The sequence below is a fragment of the Emys orbicularis genome, chromosome 1 (assembly GCF_028017835.1).
Source record: "Emys orbicularis isolate rEmyOrb1 chromosome 1, rEmyOrb1.hap1, whole genome shotgun sequence".
Lineage (NCBI taxonomy): Eukaryota > Metazoa > Chordata > Testudines > Emydidae > Emys > Emys orbicularis.
This window is the reverse complement of record NC_088683.1, coordinates 321,800,802-321,818,202: the sequence shown is the minus strand read 5'-3', so window position 1 is coordinate 321,818,202 and position 17,401 is coordinate 321,800,802. Positions and strand designations below refer to the sequence as shown.

General features: G+C 42.1%; 1 protein-coding gene across 1 annotated transcript in view; it reads left to right on the top strand.

Annotated features, from left to right (window-relative positions):
• Positions 1–17,401, top strand: part of LOC135873081 (WD repeat-containing protein 64-like) — a 75,259-nt gene that overhangs the window by 27,790 nt on the left and 30,068 nt on the right. The window contains exons 8-14 of the mRNA XM_065397552.1: positions 193–285; positions 2,252–2,297; positions 4,985–5,031; positions 7,138–7,255; positions 8,941–9,010; positions 14,357–14,600; positions 15,247–15,367. Of these exons, the coding sequence (XP_065253624.1) occupies positions 193–285; positions 2,252–2,297; positions 4,985–5,031; positions 7,138–7,255; positions 8,941–9,010; positions 14,357–14,600; positions 15,247–15,367 (739 nt within the window). The remainder of the gene's footprint in view (positions 1–192; positions 286–2,251; positions 2,298–4,984; positions 5,032–7,137; positions 7,256–8,940; positions 9,011–14,356; positions 14,601–15,246; positions 15,368–17,401) is intronic.

Genomic DNA, 17,401 nt, shown 5'->3' with positions numbered 1-17,401 from the left:
TTTGATAGTTAAACAGAAGATTTCAATCTCCGGGACTGCTAGATAAACAACATCCTTAAATTAACTGCACTTCACACCCATTAAAAATATATATCTTAAAAGACAAAATGTTTAAAAGAAAAGATTTACAGTGCCTCAAAAGGATGACTGAAACCTGCTGCTCATTTAAAATCTGTCTTTTTTTTCTGGCAGGGATCGTGAAATCCAGTTGTATGAGATGTCCAACTTCGAACCGTACTGCCAGATCAGTGGTTTGGAAGTGATCCCTTTAAAACTGGACTATTGGTAAGCAACGTTCTATGTTCATGTTGTCAGTCCCAGGTCAACAGAGGGACCTAGACAAATTAGAGGATTGGGCGAAAAGAAATCTGATGAGGTTCAACAAGGACAAGTACAGAGTCCTGCACTGCTACAGACTAGGGACCAAATGGCTAGGCAGCAGTTCTGCAGAAAAGGACCGAGGGGTTACAGTGGATGAGAAGCTGGATTTGAGTCAGTGTGCCCGTTGCCAAGAAGGCTAACGGCATTTTGGGCTGTATAAGTAGGAGCATTGCCAGCAGATCGAGGGACGTGATCTTCCCCTCTATTCGGCATTGATGAGGCCTCATCTGGAGTACTGTGTCCAGTTTTGGGCCCCACACTACAAGAAGGATGTGGATGCGTGTGGGTGTGTGTGAGAGAGAGAGAGACCGAGAGAGACATGCATTGCCCCTTTAAGTACGCTGATGCCACTCTAAGTACATTGCCTTTTTAAGTAGATCAGCAAGGAGACACCCTGACATTAGCACCCCTCTTCCCCGCCCCTCTGCACAGCAAGCAGGAGGCTTCCGGGAGCAGCTCCAAGGCAGAGGGCAGGAGCAGCACACAGCAGTGGGGGTGGGGTGGGGGAGGAGGGACAGCTGAACTGCCCAGCAATTGATAGCCTGCTGGGCAGCTGCTGCACAGGGAACTTACGGGAGCAGATGGGGGGCTGCCGGTCCACCCTGATTCCAAACCCCCACCAGCTCGCTCCAACGGGCTGCTCTTTCTGCAACCAGTGGACAAAGCAGGCGTCTGCCAAACAACGTTATAAGGGAGCATTACACAACTTTAAACGAGCATGTTCTCTAGTTGATCAGCAACATAACAATGAAATAATGTTAACCGGGATGACATTAAGTGAGGAGTTACTGTAACTAACACCTGTGATGTGTGGTTTGTTCTCTCTCTGTGTTCATGGCAGAGAAAAGAAGCCAAAGATGTGTACCTTTCACTTGCAGCAGAAGGTAGTGAGGTTTGTGGTGTCCCTCAGTTCCTTTGGGAATTCATTGTGCAGTGTTGGATCAGCCTCTAATAAGTTCTTGTCTCTTGCACAGATGAGCTTCACCTTTGTGATAGAAAGTTCCATTATGCCTGAGGAGCAGAATTATTGACCATGGGTCTTCATCCCAGAGCTTTATGTGATTTCTAGGCCATTGGGTTATCAGGAATCTCTGTTGCACGTGTATTGCTTGCTGATTTGATGATGTTAGTTGTGGTTTCACACTTAACAGAGTGGGCTGCATGAATGTCGTCATAGTCCAACCTGTTATCAGCAATATGTAAGATAAACAGCCCTCTCTCTCCATTAACATTTACTTGTCCCGTCCACAACACTGCTGGGGACCAAATTTGTCCCCGGTATAAGTAGATATACAGTGGAGTCGCATCATAGGCTCATTTAACTTACGCGATTTTAACTATACGCGCTCGGAAAAAAGAAAAAGAAGAAGAGAAAAATAACAATTTAAATACTGTACCTGTAGTGCGGGCGATTCCGCCCACCATTCCACTCAATGAGCATTTGACTATACGCGATTTTCGCCTTACATGCTGACTTCAGAACCTAACCCCCGCGTAAGAGGCGACTCCCCTGTCCCATTGAGTTAAGTAGAACATTTATCCTCATACCAGGCCTGAATTTAGTCTCCACAGAATGCCACACCTGTGAACAGAGGCGGATTAGGGGTTTGTGGGGCCCTGGGCCAGAGTAAGGGAGGGGGAGGAGTGCCAGGAGGGTGGGAGCAGATCAGGGTGCCCACTTTTCCGGGGCCCCCCAATTGGCTGGGGCGCCTGGGCATGGGTCCCATTGGCCCAATGGCTAATCCGCCACTGCCTGTGAACATGGCATTTGTTTTGTCTAACGTATGTTGGACTCAATACTATTTTTATTTCTTTTAAACTGAAGTGTTGTGACTAGCTTGCACTTATCCTTTTTTCCATCTTTTTTTAGTTGCACCGATCCTGACGAGTGCATGATTCTATATGGTGATGACCAGGTAGATTTTTTTTGTTTTTGTTTTTAAAACAACAACAACAAAACAGTGTTTGATATAAGTAGGGCCCTTCATTTTCAGTTTTTATTTTATTTAATTTTTCCAGGGAATTATCAGTGTTTATTACTACAACAACAAAAACAGGTGAAAATTGGTGGAAAAAACTATTAATAATTTTTCTGGGTAAATATCGTGGTTTATTTTGGTGGACAGAAGGATGGGGGGGAAAAGTATTCAATAGATTAATGCTTTGATGAATGGAATTCAATCTGGTTTGCTGCAGAACGAAAACAGTATATCTCTACTCCCCAAATAAAACTTTTCATTTGAATAAACAGTTTACTGTTGTAGACTTAGACACATCAGCCTATAAATATTTACATTTAATAATTGGGCCACACCATTTGCAATGCATACACTCAACTTCATCCTTTTCTCCTATTTTTGTTTTTTTAAAACTTTTGAATATTTCCTTGTGTTCTGAAACATATTCTGATACAGATTTTCATTTTCTTCCCATTTTAGTGTGTCAGATCTTTAAACCATTTTCTGCTAACAGATTGAAATGTGTACATGATGGGCTTCAGATCATCAGTACGTTCAGATTCGCACGCATTTCTGAGCTTGCACGTGTGCCTGTTTTCTTCATTGTTTTATCTTCTAGATTAATACATAGCCTTACTTCAACAGGCAGCTTTGCATATACACACAGATTAATGTATTATCATAATACATATATCTCATGCAATGTATTGTATTTTCCTAATAAAACAAGTATATATATATATATATATATATATATATATATGAATGATACAAAAATAGAGTGAAAATCGGGAAAAAAAGAATAATACTTTTTGTAAAACCCGGGATTTTTTCAGTAAAAATCGGTTTAAACTGAAAACGAAGGGGCTTAGATATAAGCCATGAACTCAGGGGGCATCCCTTAGACCTTTGGGTAATCAAGGGAGCTGTCCTAGCAGTATCTCCTTGCCAGTCTCCTTGATTATTCAATGGATGGTATGTGTCAGGTACACCTTTTATACAGTAGGTTGCAGGACTGCCACTTGTAGGTCAGGCTTCTGTACCAGATATGGACTGGCTACAGAGCTTCCTTCCCAGAGAGATATTCCAGATGTGTTCACTGTAAGATCCTTTAAAGCACTTCCTGGCTCTAGCTGTGACCAGCTCAGATAAAGTATGTTACACATTGCACCCCCTTGTGGCTGAAGAGTATAATACAGTTTTACATTCTATTGCAGGGTACTGTAAGATAGACAAGGTGGGTGAGGTATTATCGTTTTATTGGACCAAGTTCTGTTGGTGAGAAAGACAAGATTTAAAGCTTACTCAGAGCTCTTCTTCAGGTCTGTGAAACTAATTCAGGTCTGGTCTATACTACAGACCTATATCGGTATAACTGCGTCACTCAGGGGTGTGAAAAATCCGCACCCCTGAGCGACATAGTTATGCCAATCTGACCCCTCCATGTAAACAGTGCTATGTCGGCGGGTGAGCTTCTCCTGTCAACTTAGCTACCACCTCTCAGGGAGGTGGATTAACTACAGTGATGGGAGAGCTCTCTCCCGTTGGCGTATAGTGTCTTCATTAAAGCACGGCAGAGTTTTAAATATAGACTTGCCCTCAGAGTGTCACAGCTAAAGACAATGGATTGTTTAGCATAAGTAGTTAACACATTTTTCAAGGGACCATTCAAGATGAAGTGGCCTGTTAACACCTCTCCAGTCATAGGGAGGAAAGAAAGGGGGGAGGGAACAGCTTGGGGGTGAGTTGTTAGTAGATTGTTGTAATAAACCATCAATCCAGCATCTCTATTTGGTCCATGATTTTTAGTGCCTAGCAAAGTTATGAATTTAAGTTCCTAGGCTAGTCTTTTGAAAGTGTTGTGCAGGTGTCTTTTGAGGATGAGGATTGATAGGTCAGATATAGAGTGATCGCTTTGTGAAAAATGTTCACCCACAAGTGATATGGTGTTGTCTTTTAACATTTTCCTGGGAGAGTCCGCTCGAGAGCGTAGTGATTGTTTGGTTTCACTCACATACATAGGCGCCGACTCCGGGGCTGGAGCACCCACGGGGAAAAAATGGGGGATGTTGAGCACCCACCGGCAGCCCCCCTATCAGAACCTCCCCATCCCCCCAGCGCCTCCTGCCCATTGGCTGGCCCCACCGATCAACACCTCCCTCTCCCTCCCCACGTCTCCCGCCTGCTGCAATCAGCTGTTTTGTGGCATGCGGGAGGCTCTGAGGGCGAGGGGGAAGGAGCAAGGATGCAGCATGCTCGGGGAAGGGGGTGAAACGGTGGGAAGAGGCAGGTGGGGGTGGAGTGGGGCGGGGCCTGGGGCAGAGCCGGGGGTTGAGCACCCCCCTGCACATTGGAAAGTCGGCGCCTGTGCCCACATAGTTGCTATTGGGGCATTTCGTGCATGGGATGAGGTATACCACATGTTGTGATAGGACCCAGGGATCTTGAAAGTTTGGTGGTCCAATAAAAGATATTACCTCACCCACCTTGTCTATACAACATTAATTATCCATCTGCTAAATATAGTCCACGAATACTTATTCTGGTAAATCTCCTCCCACTTACTTCAGGGACTGAATAAGAACTACAGGATTTGGCCCTATACTTTAAATTTCTATAACAACTTTTTTATTCCGAATTTTCAGGGATGTGTGAATATCTTGCTTTTGTCTTCTGTGGGGGAACTCCTACGGTAAGTACTTTACATTTTAAATGTAATTTTAAAAACTGACAAAAATGCAGTTGCTTCACCATTTAACTGAAACTAAAAATCTTTGTAAGTGTTATCACGGAGGTTAACTGTGCTCATTTTCTTCTGTTACACTGATCTGTACTTTTAACTGACATCCCCAAAGCATTCTGGCTCTTGTGTCTGCAGAGGCATCAAGTTGGTATCAACTAGTGCAGCAGGCTTCCAAGTGGCAGAGGATACTAAACTTGGATGCAGAGAAAATGAAGAGAAGTACAGCAGATTCAAAACTATTTAGACACCTACATGATTAAGCCAACAGGTGGCACTTGTTGCTTTATTCATTGTTGTTCCAAGAAACCCCAGTTCAGTGTCTGTGGCCAAATCATTTGCCCATCTCCTAGTAGAATCATAGAAATGTAGGGCTGGAAGAGACTTCCACAGGTCATCTAGTCCATCCCCCTGTGCTGTGGCAGGACCAAGTAAACCTAGACCAGCCCTGACAGATGTTTGTCCAACCTGTTCTTAAAAACCTCCAGTCATGGTGTCATAACTATAAAGGGAAGGGTGACAGCCATACTGTGTACAGTACTAAAGTCCCTCCTGGTCAGAGACTCTAAAATCCTTTTACCTGTAAAGGGTTAAGAAGCTCGGGTAACCTGGCTGACACCTGACCCAGAGGACCAATAAGGGGACAAGATACTTTCAAATCTTGGGGGGGGAAAGGCTTTTGTGTGTGTCCTTTGTTTAAGGGGTTGTTCGCTCTTGGGACTGAGAGGGACCAGACATCAATCCAGGTTCTCCCCATCTTTCTAAACAAGTCTCTCTTATTTCAAAATTGTAAGTAAAAGCCAGGCAAGGCGTCTTGGATTTACTTTGTTTTCTCAACTTGTAAATGTACCTTTTACCAGAGTGCTTATCTTGTTTGCTATACTTTGAACCTAAGACAGAGGGGATTCCTCTGAGCTCTTTAAGTTTGATTACCCTGTAAAGTTATTTTCCATACTGATTTTGCAGAGATGATTTTTACCTTTTGCTTTAATTAAAAGCCTTCTTTTTAAGAACCTGATTGATTTCTCCTTGTTTTAAGATCCAAAGGGGGTTTGGATCTGTATTCACCAGGAGTTGGTGAAAGGAAGGAGGGGGGAAGGGTCAATTTCTCCTTGTTTAAGATCCAAGCAGTTTGGATCTGTATTCACCAGGGAATTGGTGAAAGGTTTCTCAAGGCTTTCCAGGGAGGGAATTCTTAAGATGGTGGCAGCGGACCAGAGCTAAGCTGGTAGATAAGCTTAGCAGTTTTCATGCAGGCCCCTACATTTGTACCCTAAAGTTCAAAGTGGGGATACAGCCTTGACACATGGGGATTCCACAACCTCCCTTGGAAGCCTATTGCAGAGCTTAACTACCCTGATAGTTAGAAAGCTTTCCTTAATATCTACCCTAAATCTCCCTTTCTGCAGATTAAGCCCATTACTTCTTGTCCTTCCTTCAGTGGACAACAAAGTTCATTTATTTACCAGGGGACACCTGTAAGGACCCTGACTACTAGTCATTTTTCAAAGGGTTGAAGGGTTGGACTGTGAAACAATTTCCACTTCCACTCAGCTGGCTTGAAATCCTAAGCCTTCGACACCAATGGTCAGAAATCCAAACCCTTATGGTTTGGGCAACGTTTTATGAACTGTTTCCCCAGTGTTGCTCCTAGCCGCTATGACACTTGAAACATTCTTGACAATTGTTGGCATTAAAATCCCAGCATAGGGAGTTAGCAGTTTAACTTCACTTGTAACTTGGCCAGTTGTTTCAATGAGCAAACGTGTTGGGACAGCCGGTAAGGGACGGCTTGTGTTTGCTACATTTAAAAAAGCCCAAGGAAGTATATGTAGAGGGTGTCAGAAATTGCTGGGGTAACTTGTTAGTATCCCAAAAGGCAAGATAAATAGCTACAGTCTTTTGAAATAACAACCTCAGGTTGGGAGCTTAATGCCAGAAATAGTCCAGATTTTAGGAGTGGTGCACGACCATGAAGGGTGAGGAAATATTTGCTTCCTAGCACTTAAGGATGATGGTTGCCATTTCTCTTCTCTTCTTTGTACCTTGATTTTTCAGAACGTGGAAGAAACTGCCAAAAGCTGAAAACCTGCCTAGTATTGGCATTGAGAATGCTGTTCTTTCTCCAAATGTGACGTACATTCGTTGGAAAGTGCATGGGGACTGGGTTACACAGGTAAAAGAACCAAAATCCTTCCTGACTCCAAAAGAAATAAAATAGAAAGTTTTCTACAAAAGAAATTGCCATGGGAATAAGTAAATAAGGTTTCAGCCACAGCATCTAGTCAGTCTACAGAAAAAACTCTCTTACTTGTCATTTAGAATAGCACTGTCAGCAGTATGATAGGAAGGACAGGGAAATGGCACAAACTGTCAAACTTGATATAAGAAAGAATGAGGGCTTGACAATAGAGAATAAGACATGAAATTCAGATTGAAAATTGTGAAGCCCAAATCCAACAACTGTTTAGTTTTCAATTTGACTTCAGTAGTGCAAGCTTTTAAAGTTAGGCACGTGTATAATTCCTTGCTGATTGGGACCTGAATGAGGAGAGATCTGAGTTTGGGATTACTGCACCTCCAGGATCCAAAGTCAGAAGCAAAAGGAGAACGGGCATGGAACTAAAGAAATGCTCTCGATCTTTTATAGCCCCGACTGCAAGGTGTACAAACGTTTGAAGTTGTCACTGCCCCTGGACTGAACGTTGCCCATCCTGGACCTTTCAACAGTGTCATTTTGGGGGATAAGAAGGAAGGATTTGGTAGCTCTCTGAAGCTATTCTGAGTTTTGGAATGATAAAGGTAGTCCCAGTGGAGATGGGCTAGTGGCATATTTATACATTGACTCTCTAGCTGATCTGATGAGATAAATAGAGCCCTGCAAATCTGTGGATATCTGCTTTTTATCCACGGACCATCTTTTCGGATTGTGGATTGGATGTGGATACAAATTTTGTATCTCAGCAGGGCACTAGAGATAAAATGTATTTATTATAGCACCATATGTTTTTCTAAAGCTATGCCCTCATATCTAGAAAGAATTTTAGGCCCAAATTTTAGCCCCATTGCACAGACCAACCAACTGGGTCACTATTGCAGCCTCAGCACTGAAGTAACCTCTGCACAGTTTACACCCCTTTCATATCTAGAGTAATGGCTTCCTCTTCCCCCAGCCCCAGTGTGCTCGTCATTGGATCAGTGTGGCTCAGACGTTGGGTTCCCAAATCCTGAACCCATGTGCAGCAGCACCACACTGGGCTGGATGCTGGAGGACTCTCCTTGACCTTGGAGGAAGGGTCAAGACTTGTTCTAAAGTGCAGCTTTATGGGTCATGTTTTACGTTCTTGAAGGCCGATAACCAGTCTGGAGGTTACATGCCAGGGTACATGATGGGCGCTGAGTATTTTTTTACTTTTCTAATTGCTGCTGCTGGTTTCTGGAAGCAGTGGGGGCCCCACCAGGCTGACTCTAGCTCAGATGAAGTAGTAGATTGTTTTCCATGTTCTGGTCCATCAGGGAAGATGGAGGGAAGCCTCTGACTTGCACAGAGAGTCCTGAAATGGAACTTAGAATCTGCATGTCATGCTTTTGGATACACAAAGGAGTGATGTATGCACATTCTGTCCCTTTTATGTGAGAAAACAGCAGAAACGTGCTGGAATAAGAGCCACTGTAATGCACCCACTCAACCCACCCTTAGGCAAACAACTTTAAATGTTCTTATTTATTCATCCTGCCTTCAGAAACAAAAACATTCTAAGAACAGAAACAAATGAAATAATCTCAGCCACTATATTCTCTTCTAATCAGTATTGTGTATCATTTATATTAAATAGTAATCTCTTGTTCTGTTCCTTTTAGCTGCACTACTATGATTCCATTAAAGCAGTGATTTCTACCTCCAACCATGAACCTACAGCTTTAGTAATAGGTAACCATTTTACTCCTATTAAGGGCTCTAGGAATTTCTTTCAACTTAATGTTTCTCTGATTTACACACAGTTCCCTCTCCATGTCTGCAATCTTACCTGTGGTATAGTGCTGGTCACATTGCTGTCACCTGGTTGGCTTTATTTCTAGTAGTGCCACTGTATGTAAGATTGTAACTGGTGATGGGAGAACCTCAAAGGGTTTTTCAGTCTTCTGATTTAGTTCAGCTAAGCATCCTATCATTAGGAGGCTAGAATGACCTTCCGCAGGTTCATATTGTGTCCTCAGGGCCAGCTGAGTCAGAAGGGAGGTCAATTTTTAAATGCCATCTGTGGCTGCACAGGAGACGCACCAATCAGTGCATGTCCCCGCTGGCTTGGCCCCAATCCCTGACCAGCCCCATCCAGTTTGGGAGCTGAACCAACTGGCCATGGGCCTTCTGGCAGAAGGAGAGTCACCAGCAGATTTCACTGCTATGTACCCGCTCCCATGGATTTACAATACCTCTGACAAGGGCCTGCATAAAGCCCAGTATGTTTGTCCAAACTATCCAGTTCTCTTGTTTCCATCACAATTATGTGGCTATTAGTGGAAACCTTACAAGAACAAGCTTTTTCCTGAGACGGCCAACAATTTCATTCCTGTTCCAGGTGGAAACACCATGAGAATAGCTTTTGCATGGTGTTTTATACACACTAATGTAGTGAGTAAAAACCTCTGTTATCTACTGTATAAAAGCCAGTTGCTTGGGACAGTTTTACTACCCATCTCCTATTTCTCTGAAATATTTTCTAGTCCTGATATTTTTATCAGTGTTTGTTCAAGAACACTGCTCAGTAGATAATTTGTACCCTCTCTGTGCAGGCTGTCATGCTGTCTAGAGTGGCTCATGACCATGAGTGCCTACCTCAGGGCAGACTGTCAAAAGCAGGGCAGACACCCCAAACTGGTAATTAGATTTCACCAACGCAGTAACAAATATGAACTCCTGGATCACTGAAACTGTCTTACCATGGAGTCACAGACAGTCCCCTTAGACTCTCCAGTCTATCGTACCACCCAGACAAGCTGGACTTAGTGATAAATTATACCAAAAATCACAAAATATTCTGGTTGCTTCCAGTCCCAAGAAACCAGTCACTTACCCCAGATCAATTGGTACCCTAGATCTTACACCAAGGACAATGCCAGTAGCCAATCCTATAATAAACTAAATAAAAGTTTAACTAGGAAAAAGAAATTAGAGTTAATTACAGGTTAAAATAAGCAAACATATGCACACAAATGAGTTACCATCTATGATTCTTAAACGTGACAGAGATGTGGTAATATGTCAATTCAAAATGTAGCCTTTTATTTTATTTAAAGTGAATTGAGTGATGCTGTATTATACCACCATGCGTTTGGCTCAGGTTGCTACAGTTTCAAACTCAACAGCATGAAATTGCCTCTGATGCTTTTCTCAAATTTTGAAGCTCTAGAAACACATGGAGTCCAAGGCCTGGTCCACACTAACCCCCCACTTCGGACTAAGGTACGCAAATTCAGCTACGTTAATAACGTAGCTGAATTCGAAGTACCTTAGTCCGAACTTACCGCGGGTCCAGACGCTGCAGGCAGGCTCCCCCGTCGATGCTGCGTACTCCTCTCGCTGAGCTGGAGTACCGGTGTCGACGGCAAGCACTTCCGGGATCGATCCGGGATCGATTTATCGCGTCTAGACAAGACGCGATAAATCGATCCCAGAAGATCGATCGCTTACATCCGGACCAGGAAGTAAGTATAGACGTACCCCAAGAATAATGACCACAGACACAGTCACAAGTACAAAGTCTTATCTGTACTACAAGTTTTATTAAAGCAATAAGTAAAGTTACAATTACCCATGCATATAGAAATCCTACAAAAACCTATGCAATAATTATGGCTGTAGTTATACTCACATCCTCAGAGATATTCTAGGGTCCAAAGGACCTCTCAATAAACGATCATTGCTAGAGGGATAGTTCCTGCTGGAGTTTCCCGTGGGCTCGTCCCTTAGGTCTTCCCACTTTTACCCAACCCGGGGAACCCTCTTCTATATTGTAGTTCTGACCACACCTAACACTTTATGCATGAAGGTGATGCATGAAGGTGTCAACCCTCTTTTCCTTATCTGCACTTCCACACCCCGTGAATATTGGGGTGCTCGATTTTTCACAGGTTATTTGTAGTTCCTCTTATTCTCATTAGCATCTATGCATGACATGTATCCTGTGGTCCAGACAGACATTTAAAGATGTTACAATCAGGTGTCTACTGGTCTTGGACAATGCATTGCAGTCTATTGCAATCAATTTTTCTGTGACATCACCAATGGGCACATCTTTGGCAGTAATCCTGTGACTTTACAGGCATAGGGTTATTCCTAGGTCACTCACTCATGTCAAGCATTCTTAAATCTTTGGCCTAGTGTGGCTAAACTAAAGTCTTACAGGCCTCAGCTTGTAGGCATTGTGTTCCATCCATGCTTTACTTATACACCTACTACACACTTATCACTCCTAAATACTTATCAATCCTATAATTCTATAATCCTACAATTTAAATCTATTTAGCATACATTAATTGTATATGAAATAGAATATAAATTGACCATAACATCACACAATACAAGGATAAATGGATGATAAAATTAACTAATTAGCTACAAAAGTGTCTTTCAGGGCAGATCCACGGGTAACTCCTGGGGATCTCTGCCTCACTTTAGAGTCTCTGACCCTGTGAGAGTTCAAATAGCAAAGAGAGGACAAATTTTCTTGTGCCCTGTGTTATCTTTTGCATTTGGCTTTCCAGTCCATGAGAAAAGCTCCCTTGCACATAGCATTTCCGAGGTGTGATAGGGCCATTCACCAATCCCTTGTATTTTCATGTTTCTTAATGGCTCATTTAATCTTGATTCCTGTGCCTGGGCTCACAAGTTCAGAGCAAACATTTTTAAAGTTCTAAAGCAAAACGTACATAATTCCTTATAGCATGGAATTACAGGCATTACAAGTGAGATTAATGCATGCAGCAATTTACAAGCATTTCATAGAGTCTAACCACTAAATACATTCTTATAAGACTAATACCTATTTTGAACAAAACTAATATACAGGTGAGCTGGTTTGGTTTCCAGCTATGAGTTTGTCAGTTCTTAGTTAACACTTCCGGCCTTGGCCAAAGCTGGCACTTGGTTTACCATTGTCATGCTGGTTGTGAAGAATAATCTTATTTTACGCAAGTTATACAGGAGAGTCTTGTTATGATGCAAAGTCCACAGAGATTCATAGTTGTTGGTTTTTTTTGGTTTTTTTTGAGGCCAGAAGGAACCATTAGATTATCTAGTCCAGGGGTTCCCAAACTTGGTTCACAGCTTGTTCAGGGTAAGCCCCTGGCGGCCTGTGAAATGCTTTGTTTATCTGAGCGTCCGCAGGTACGGCCGATCGCAGCTCCCAGTGGCTGCTGTTCGCCGTTCCTGGCCAATGGGAGCTGCGGGAAGCAGCGCGGGCTGGGCCTTATGATGAAATCAAATGAAAGTCCTTACGTCTATTTCAGTTTCTTAAATAAGTGTCTCATTTGCTCTAGTCACATGAGTAAAACATACTAAAACTACTCCCTTAAGCAAGCTTATAAAACCCCTACCTAGTCTACTTAGCCCATCTAGATTTCAATTATTCCATTCTTTGCCTGTTGAGATTCCTTCCACACTTACTCCTAAGAGACTCGGAGGACAGATTGACAAATATTAGAATTGGTTAGTGCATTCAATGCACAGTCAACCTGTGGAACTCTTTGCCAGAGGATGTTGTGAAGGCCAAGACTATAACAGAGTTCAAAAAAGAACTAGATAAAGTCATGGAGGATAGGTCCATCAATGGCTATTAGCCGGGATGGACAGGGATGGTGTCCCTAGCCTCTCTTTGCCAGAAGCTGGGAATGAGCGACAGGGGATGGATCACTTGATGATTACCTGTTCTGTTCATTCCCTCTGGGGCACCTGGCATTGGCCACTATTGGAAGACAGAATACGGGGCTAGATGGACCTTTGGTCTGACCCAGTATGGCCGTTCTTATGTTATTTCAGAGCAGTTTCTTGCTGTTTTTGGTGAAGCTTTATTTCAGTTGCAATTATACTTTTTTTGACCACCTAATTTATAGTAATGTAATAACACTTCCATCCAGTGACCTCAGTGCATAGTAAAGTATTAATGAACAACACTGCTGTGAGTCAGACAAGTATTCTTACCCACAGTTTACAGAGGTAACTGAAGTACAGAATGGTTAAGGGCCAATCTACACTGCAATCATCATAAATGTTAATTTCAGACAAAAAATACCCCAGCGTTTGCAGTCTGATTTCACCAGATGGTGGACACACACAATCTAGAGTAAATCAAACTGACATAATGACAACAACAGCTCCCATCATTCATAAACATAAAATTCTTTTAAATCCCACCAAGATCTTATTTTCAATTAATAATAGATCTCCAATCTGTTCTGGAAGCACTGAGACCCCCTTGGTTAGAATCTTCTCAACAGCAACATTTTGTGGTCCATACTCTGTATTTCCAGCTTTTTATTTAAAAGCATCTGGCTTTGTGTGTGTGCATTTTCCAGATCCCCTCATTTTAGATCTTGGAGATGGAGAGGGGAGTTGAACTCCATTGTTTGTAGCATCCTTTGCCCCTTAATGTGGGCTTTTTTACTCCCCCTCATACTGGGATTAAACATCAGAAGTAGTCTTGGGAAAGCAATAGTGATATAGGAATGAGGCTTCAGAGACTAGTTTGCTTCTTCTTTGTATCTTATCTCCTGCCTCTCCTTCTTGGCTCTTTTCTTTGTTTTATTTTGCCTGAAATTAGAAGCAGCAGCAACAAATGTCTGTTCTAGACATTGGCGCAGAGTCTGTGCCTCGATAAATGATGAGCAGCATGTTTAAAATGCCGTTCAGTTTTGAACCTCTCCTTGCCAGAACGATGTTAACAAACTGTAAGTTCCAGAAAGTGAAGCTGGAGAGATTTTCTTATCAGGAAAGATCAAAATAGCTAAATGCTGACTAATGGGAAACATGGTAAAATAAAGGGTTCTGAAAATAGTAAACCCCAGTGGGATTGGGAGGAGGAATTTTTTAGCATAATAAAAGGGGTATAAGTAGGACTAATGGCATGAAATGAAGAAAGAGAATTATAAAATGACTATTGGGAGAAATTTCCTGATGCTGAAAGTTATTAGTACCTAATCTGCGGGAGGTGGTGGGAACCAAGATGTCTAGGACATTTTCAAATTTATCAGCTGTTTAGGTGAGTATGTTCTTTTTCAGGGTGTACTGTTGGTGCTACTAATGTTGAGCAGCAGATGAAAAAAATAAAGGACTGTGGGAAAGATTCAAAAGCAAGAAAAGGGCCGGGGATACCTAGAATCCCTCCAAAGAGAGCTGAGGGAGATCAGACTGTGTTTCAAGTCTACAAAGGAGTAAAAACATTTGCATTCTGTAAAAAAAACAACCTCATAGTGACAGGCGGAATGGATCGAATCATCCGGATGTGGAACCCTTACATGTCTGGGTAAGAGACGGTTACAGTACTCATTGAAAGAATCTGTTATGAAGGACTTTGTAACCACATATTAATGATAAGTAATTCTTACTATCTAGTGTATTGCCCTGTTAATCGGGATAAGCTAAGTGCATTGAGGAGACAATCACAAATGTCCTGGAAATATGCCTGAGTTTACAGAATGGCTCTGCTGCACTGTTTATAATATCAACACACACACACGCGTGCAGCAAAATCATTCCCATAAGTTTAAATATTTTATATAAATATAAAAATTCCTGGACTATCCTCTGTTTTTTATCTAAGATCGGTTTGAGGTTTTGCTTGTGCCTAAGACCCCAGTCCTACGATGATCTCTGGCCACACGGAGCTCATTGTATAATTGAGGCCTAGGAATCCATTTGGTGGCATTAACATCTCATGAAAAGCTGAACTCTGCAAGCAGATGCTATTGTTTCATGTACATCACTCCAAGTGCCTGATACTGGAAGACCACTCTGCTTATGTGGGGTTATTTTTGTGAGAAAACACAAAATACAATTCCCACCAAACATACGAGTAGTCGCAGATTCCAGCCCATTTATTTTTATTTTGTTTGATAAGAAACAATGAATTTGAAACTGCTTAATATTGACCTGTTCTTATTAAATTTCAGCCGACCAACAGGCATGCTCAGAAGCCACACAGCGCCAGTCTGTTACCTCTCCATATCTGCAGAAGATGCGAAAATATTTTCCATATCCACAGACAACACCATTAAGGTCTCACTATATACAGCAAGTGTCTGATATCCTACCCCAGTTCTCTTTTTTGTATTCACGGAAATAAATATAAATATATTCAGTCTAATAAACATGAACACATACATAATAGTACAGTATAGAAATGTAGGGCCTGATCTAATTCTCAATGAAGTCAATAGAAAAGACTCCAACCGAAATTGGAGTTGGATCTGGCCCTTAAACAGATCAATATAGAGAGCAATTCCAGCAAGTACTCCTATGAGTCAATAGTCTCTTAGGTTTTCAGTTGTACTAAATGCATTCGTTGCTAAATGTTTCACAAATTATGATAAAACTTCAGGGATCTAGTACTCTGAACTTTTTAAAGTGTTGTTCTACTTTAGAAAGTGACTTTGTGTTTTGTTTTTTAATTTAGGGATCTTGCTTCTATTGTAATTTCTCTAGGATAGGTATTTCTGTTTCTTCATTTGCTGAAATCTCCCTAACTAGGCATGTATTACATACACAATGCATGTATTACACATGTGTATTACACAAAAAAACAACAACAACCACCCTACATTAAAATAATATTATTAAGGTTGGAAATGCTAGAATTAAGGTTTCCTCATGCAACCTTAATTTGGACTCTTCTGCGCAGGCAGACTATTTTAAATACACATACTATTTTTTCCACAATTCTTTTGCCTCATTCAGTGCACAGAATGGATAGTGCTCACTTAATGAGAAACTATCAAATATTCTGCTTTCTTCTTGTTCAACGTGTGGCCTCATTAATTCTGGCATTTTCCTAACTTTTGAGTGCTTGACTTTGCAACCTTTTAATGTGGATTTTTATGAGTAATTTATTAGGTTTTCAAAAAGCTAACTGAAAAAAACCTGAAATTCTGTCACATGAAATCATACTGACATTTGCATGTGTCATCAGCGGAGGTGGAACTTGATCCACTGCACAGACCTCTACCATTTGAGCTAACAGGACAACTGGTAGCAGTAGTAGGTTGTGATCGTCTGTGTAGACAAGCACTACAGGAGAATGAGACACTTTGCCAGTGTGTGACCCACTCAGGGATCTTGGGCTCCATTGAGGCTTTGACGGGGAGTGTGCTCTAGTGATATTCTGTGCATTCCCCTGAAGTGTGACCCCTTCTTCCCCATCCCCTTCAACTTATCCCTGTCCCAGTCCTTTCTTTTCCACAACCCAGGCTTCTCATCCCTTTCCAAGTCCCATTCTCTCAGCATAGCCAGTCCCAGTCTCCACTCCTCAGATTTCTCATCCCGCCCCACAAGTCTCCTTGCCTAGCAAGTCCTAGTCTCACTCCTCTGCACTACCTGTCACCATCTTCCCCCCCACCCCAGCAACATTTCATCCCCAGTCTCCTTGACAAGCCAGTCCTCCACTCCTGGATCTCTCCAGTTCCAGTTTCTATACTCCCCAGCTCCTTGTCACATTCTACTCCTCCCAAACCCCAGTAGGTTAATCTTTTGTCCCCTCTATATTTGAATCAGGCAGCTTCCTCCTCCACACTGCCTGGGCCCAGCAGGGTGTCACAGTCTCCCTGTTCTCAGTGTAGGTGTTCAGACCCAGCATGGCCCACAGCAGCCAAGAGCTGCAATTGCAGGGAAAGTCTTGCTTATCCCTGGGCTGGAGCATGCCCAGGGGGGATGGAATCTTCAGGGAGATTAGCTGCTAAAATTAATCTCTATTTAGCATGTGCGAACTGTGATTTTTTTAAAAAGAAGGCTTATAACTTTGCCAAATTTGGCAGACTTTCACAGGGATGGCAAAAAGCACATCCCTGACACAAAAGCCCAGCCCCTTGCTAAAACTAAAGCATACTTTCTCCAAAGTAAGGAGGAGCTAGAGCTTTCCAAAGACAAGTTTGATAGATTTTTTTTTTTAACATGAGTAAAGCACATTTTTTCTGACCCTTGTTCTCAGAAACTGCTGAACCATTTTGGCTGAAATTTTCCAAAATTATTTAGTTTAATGCAGACACTCAGAATGGAAAACTTCAGCTCAAGCAGTTAAAATTTGCTAAAATAAGCAAATTAAAAAGAAAACAG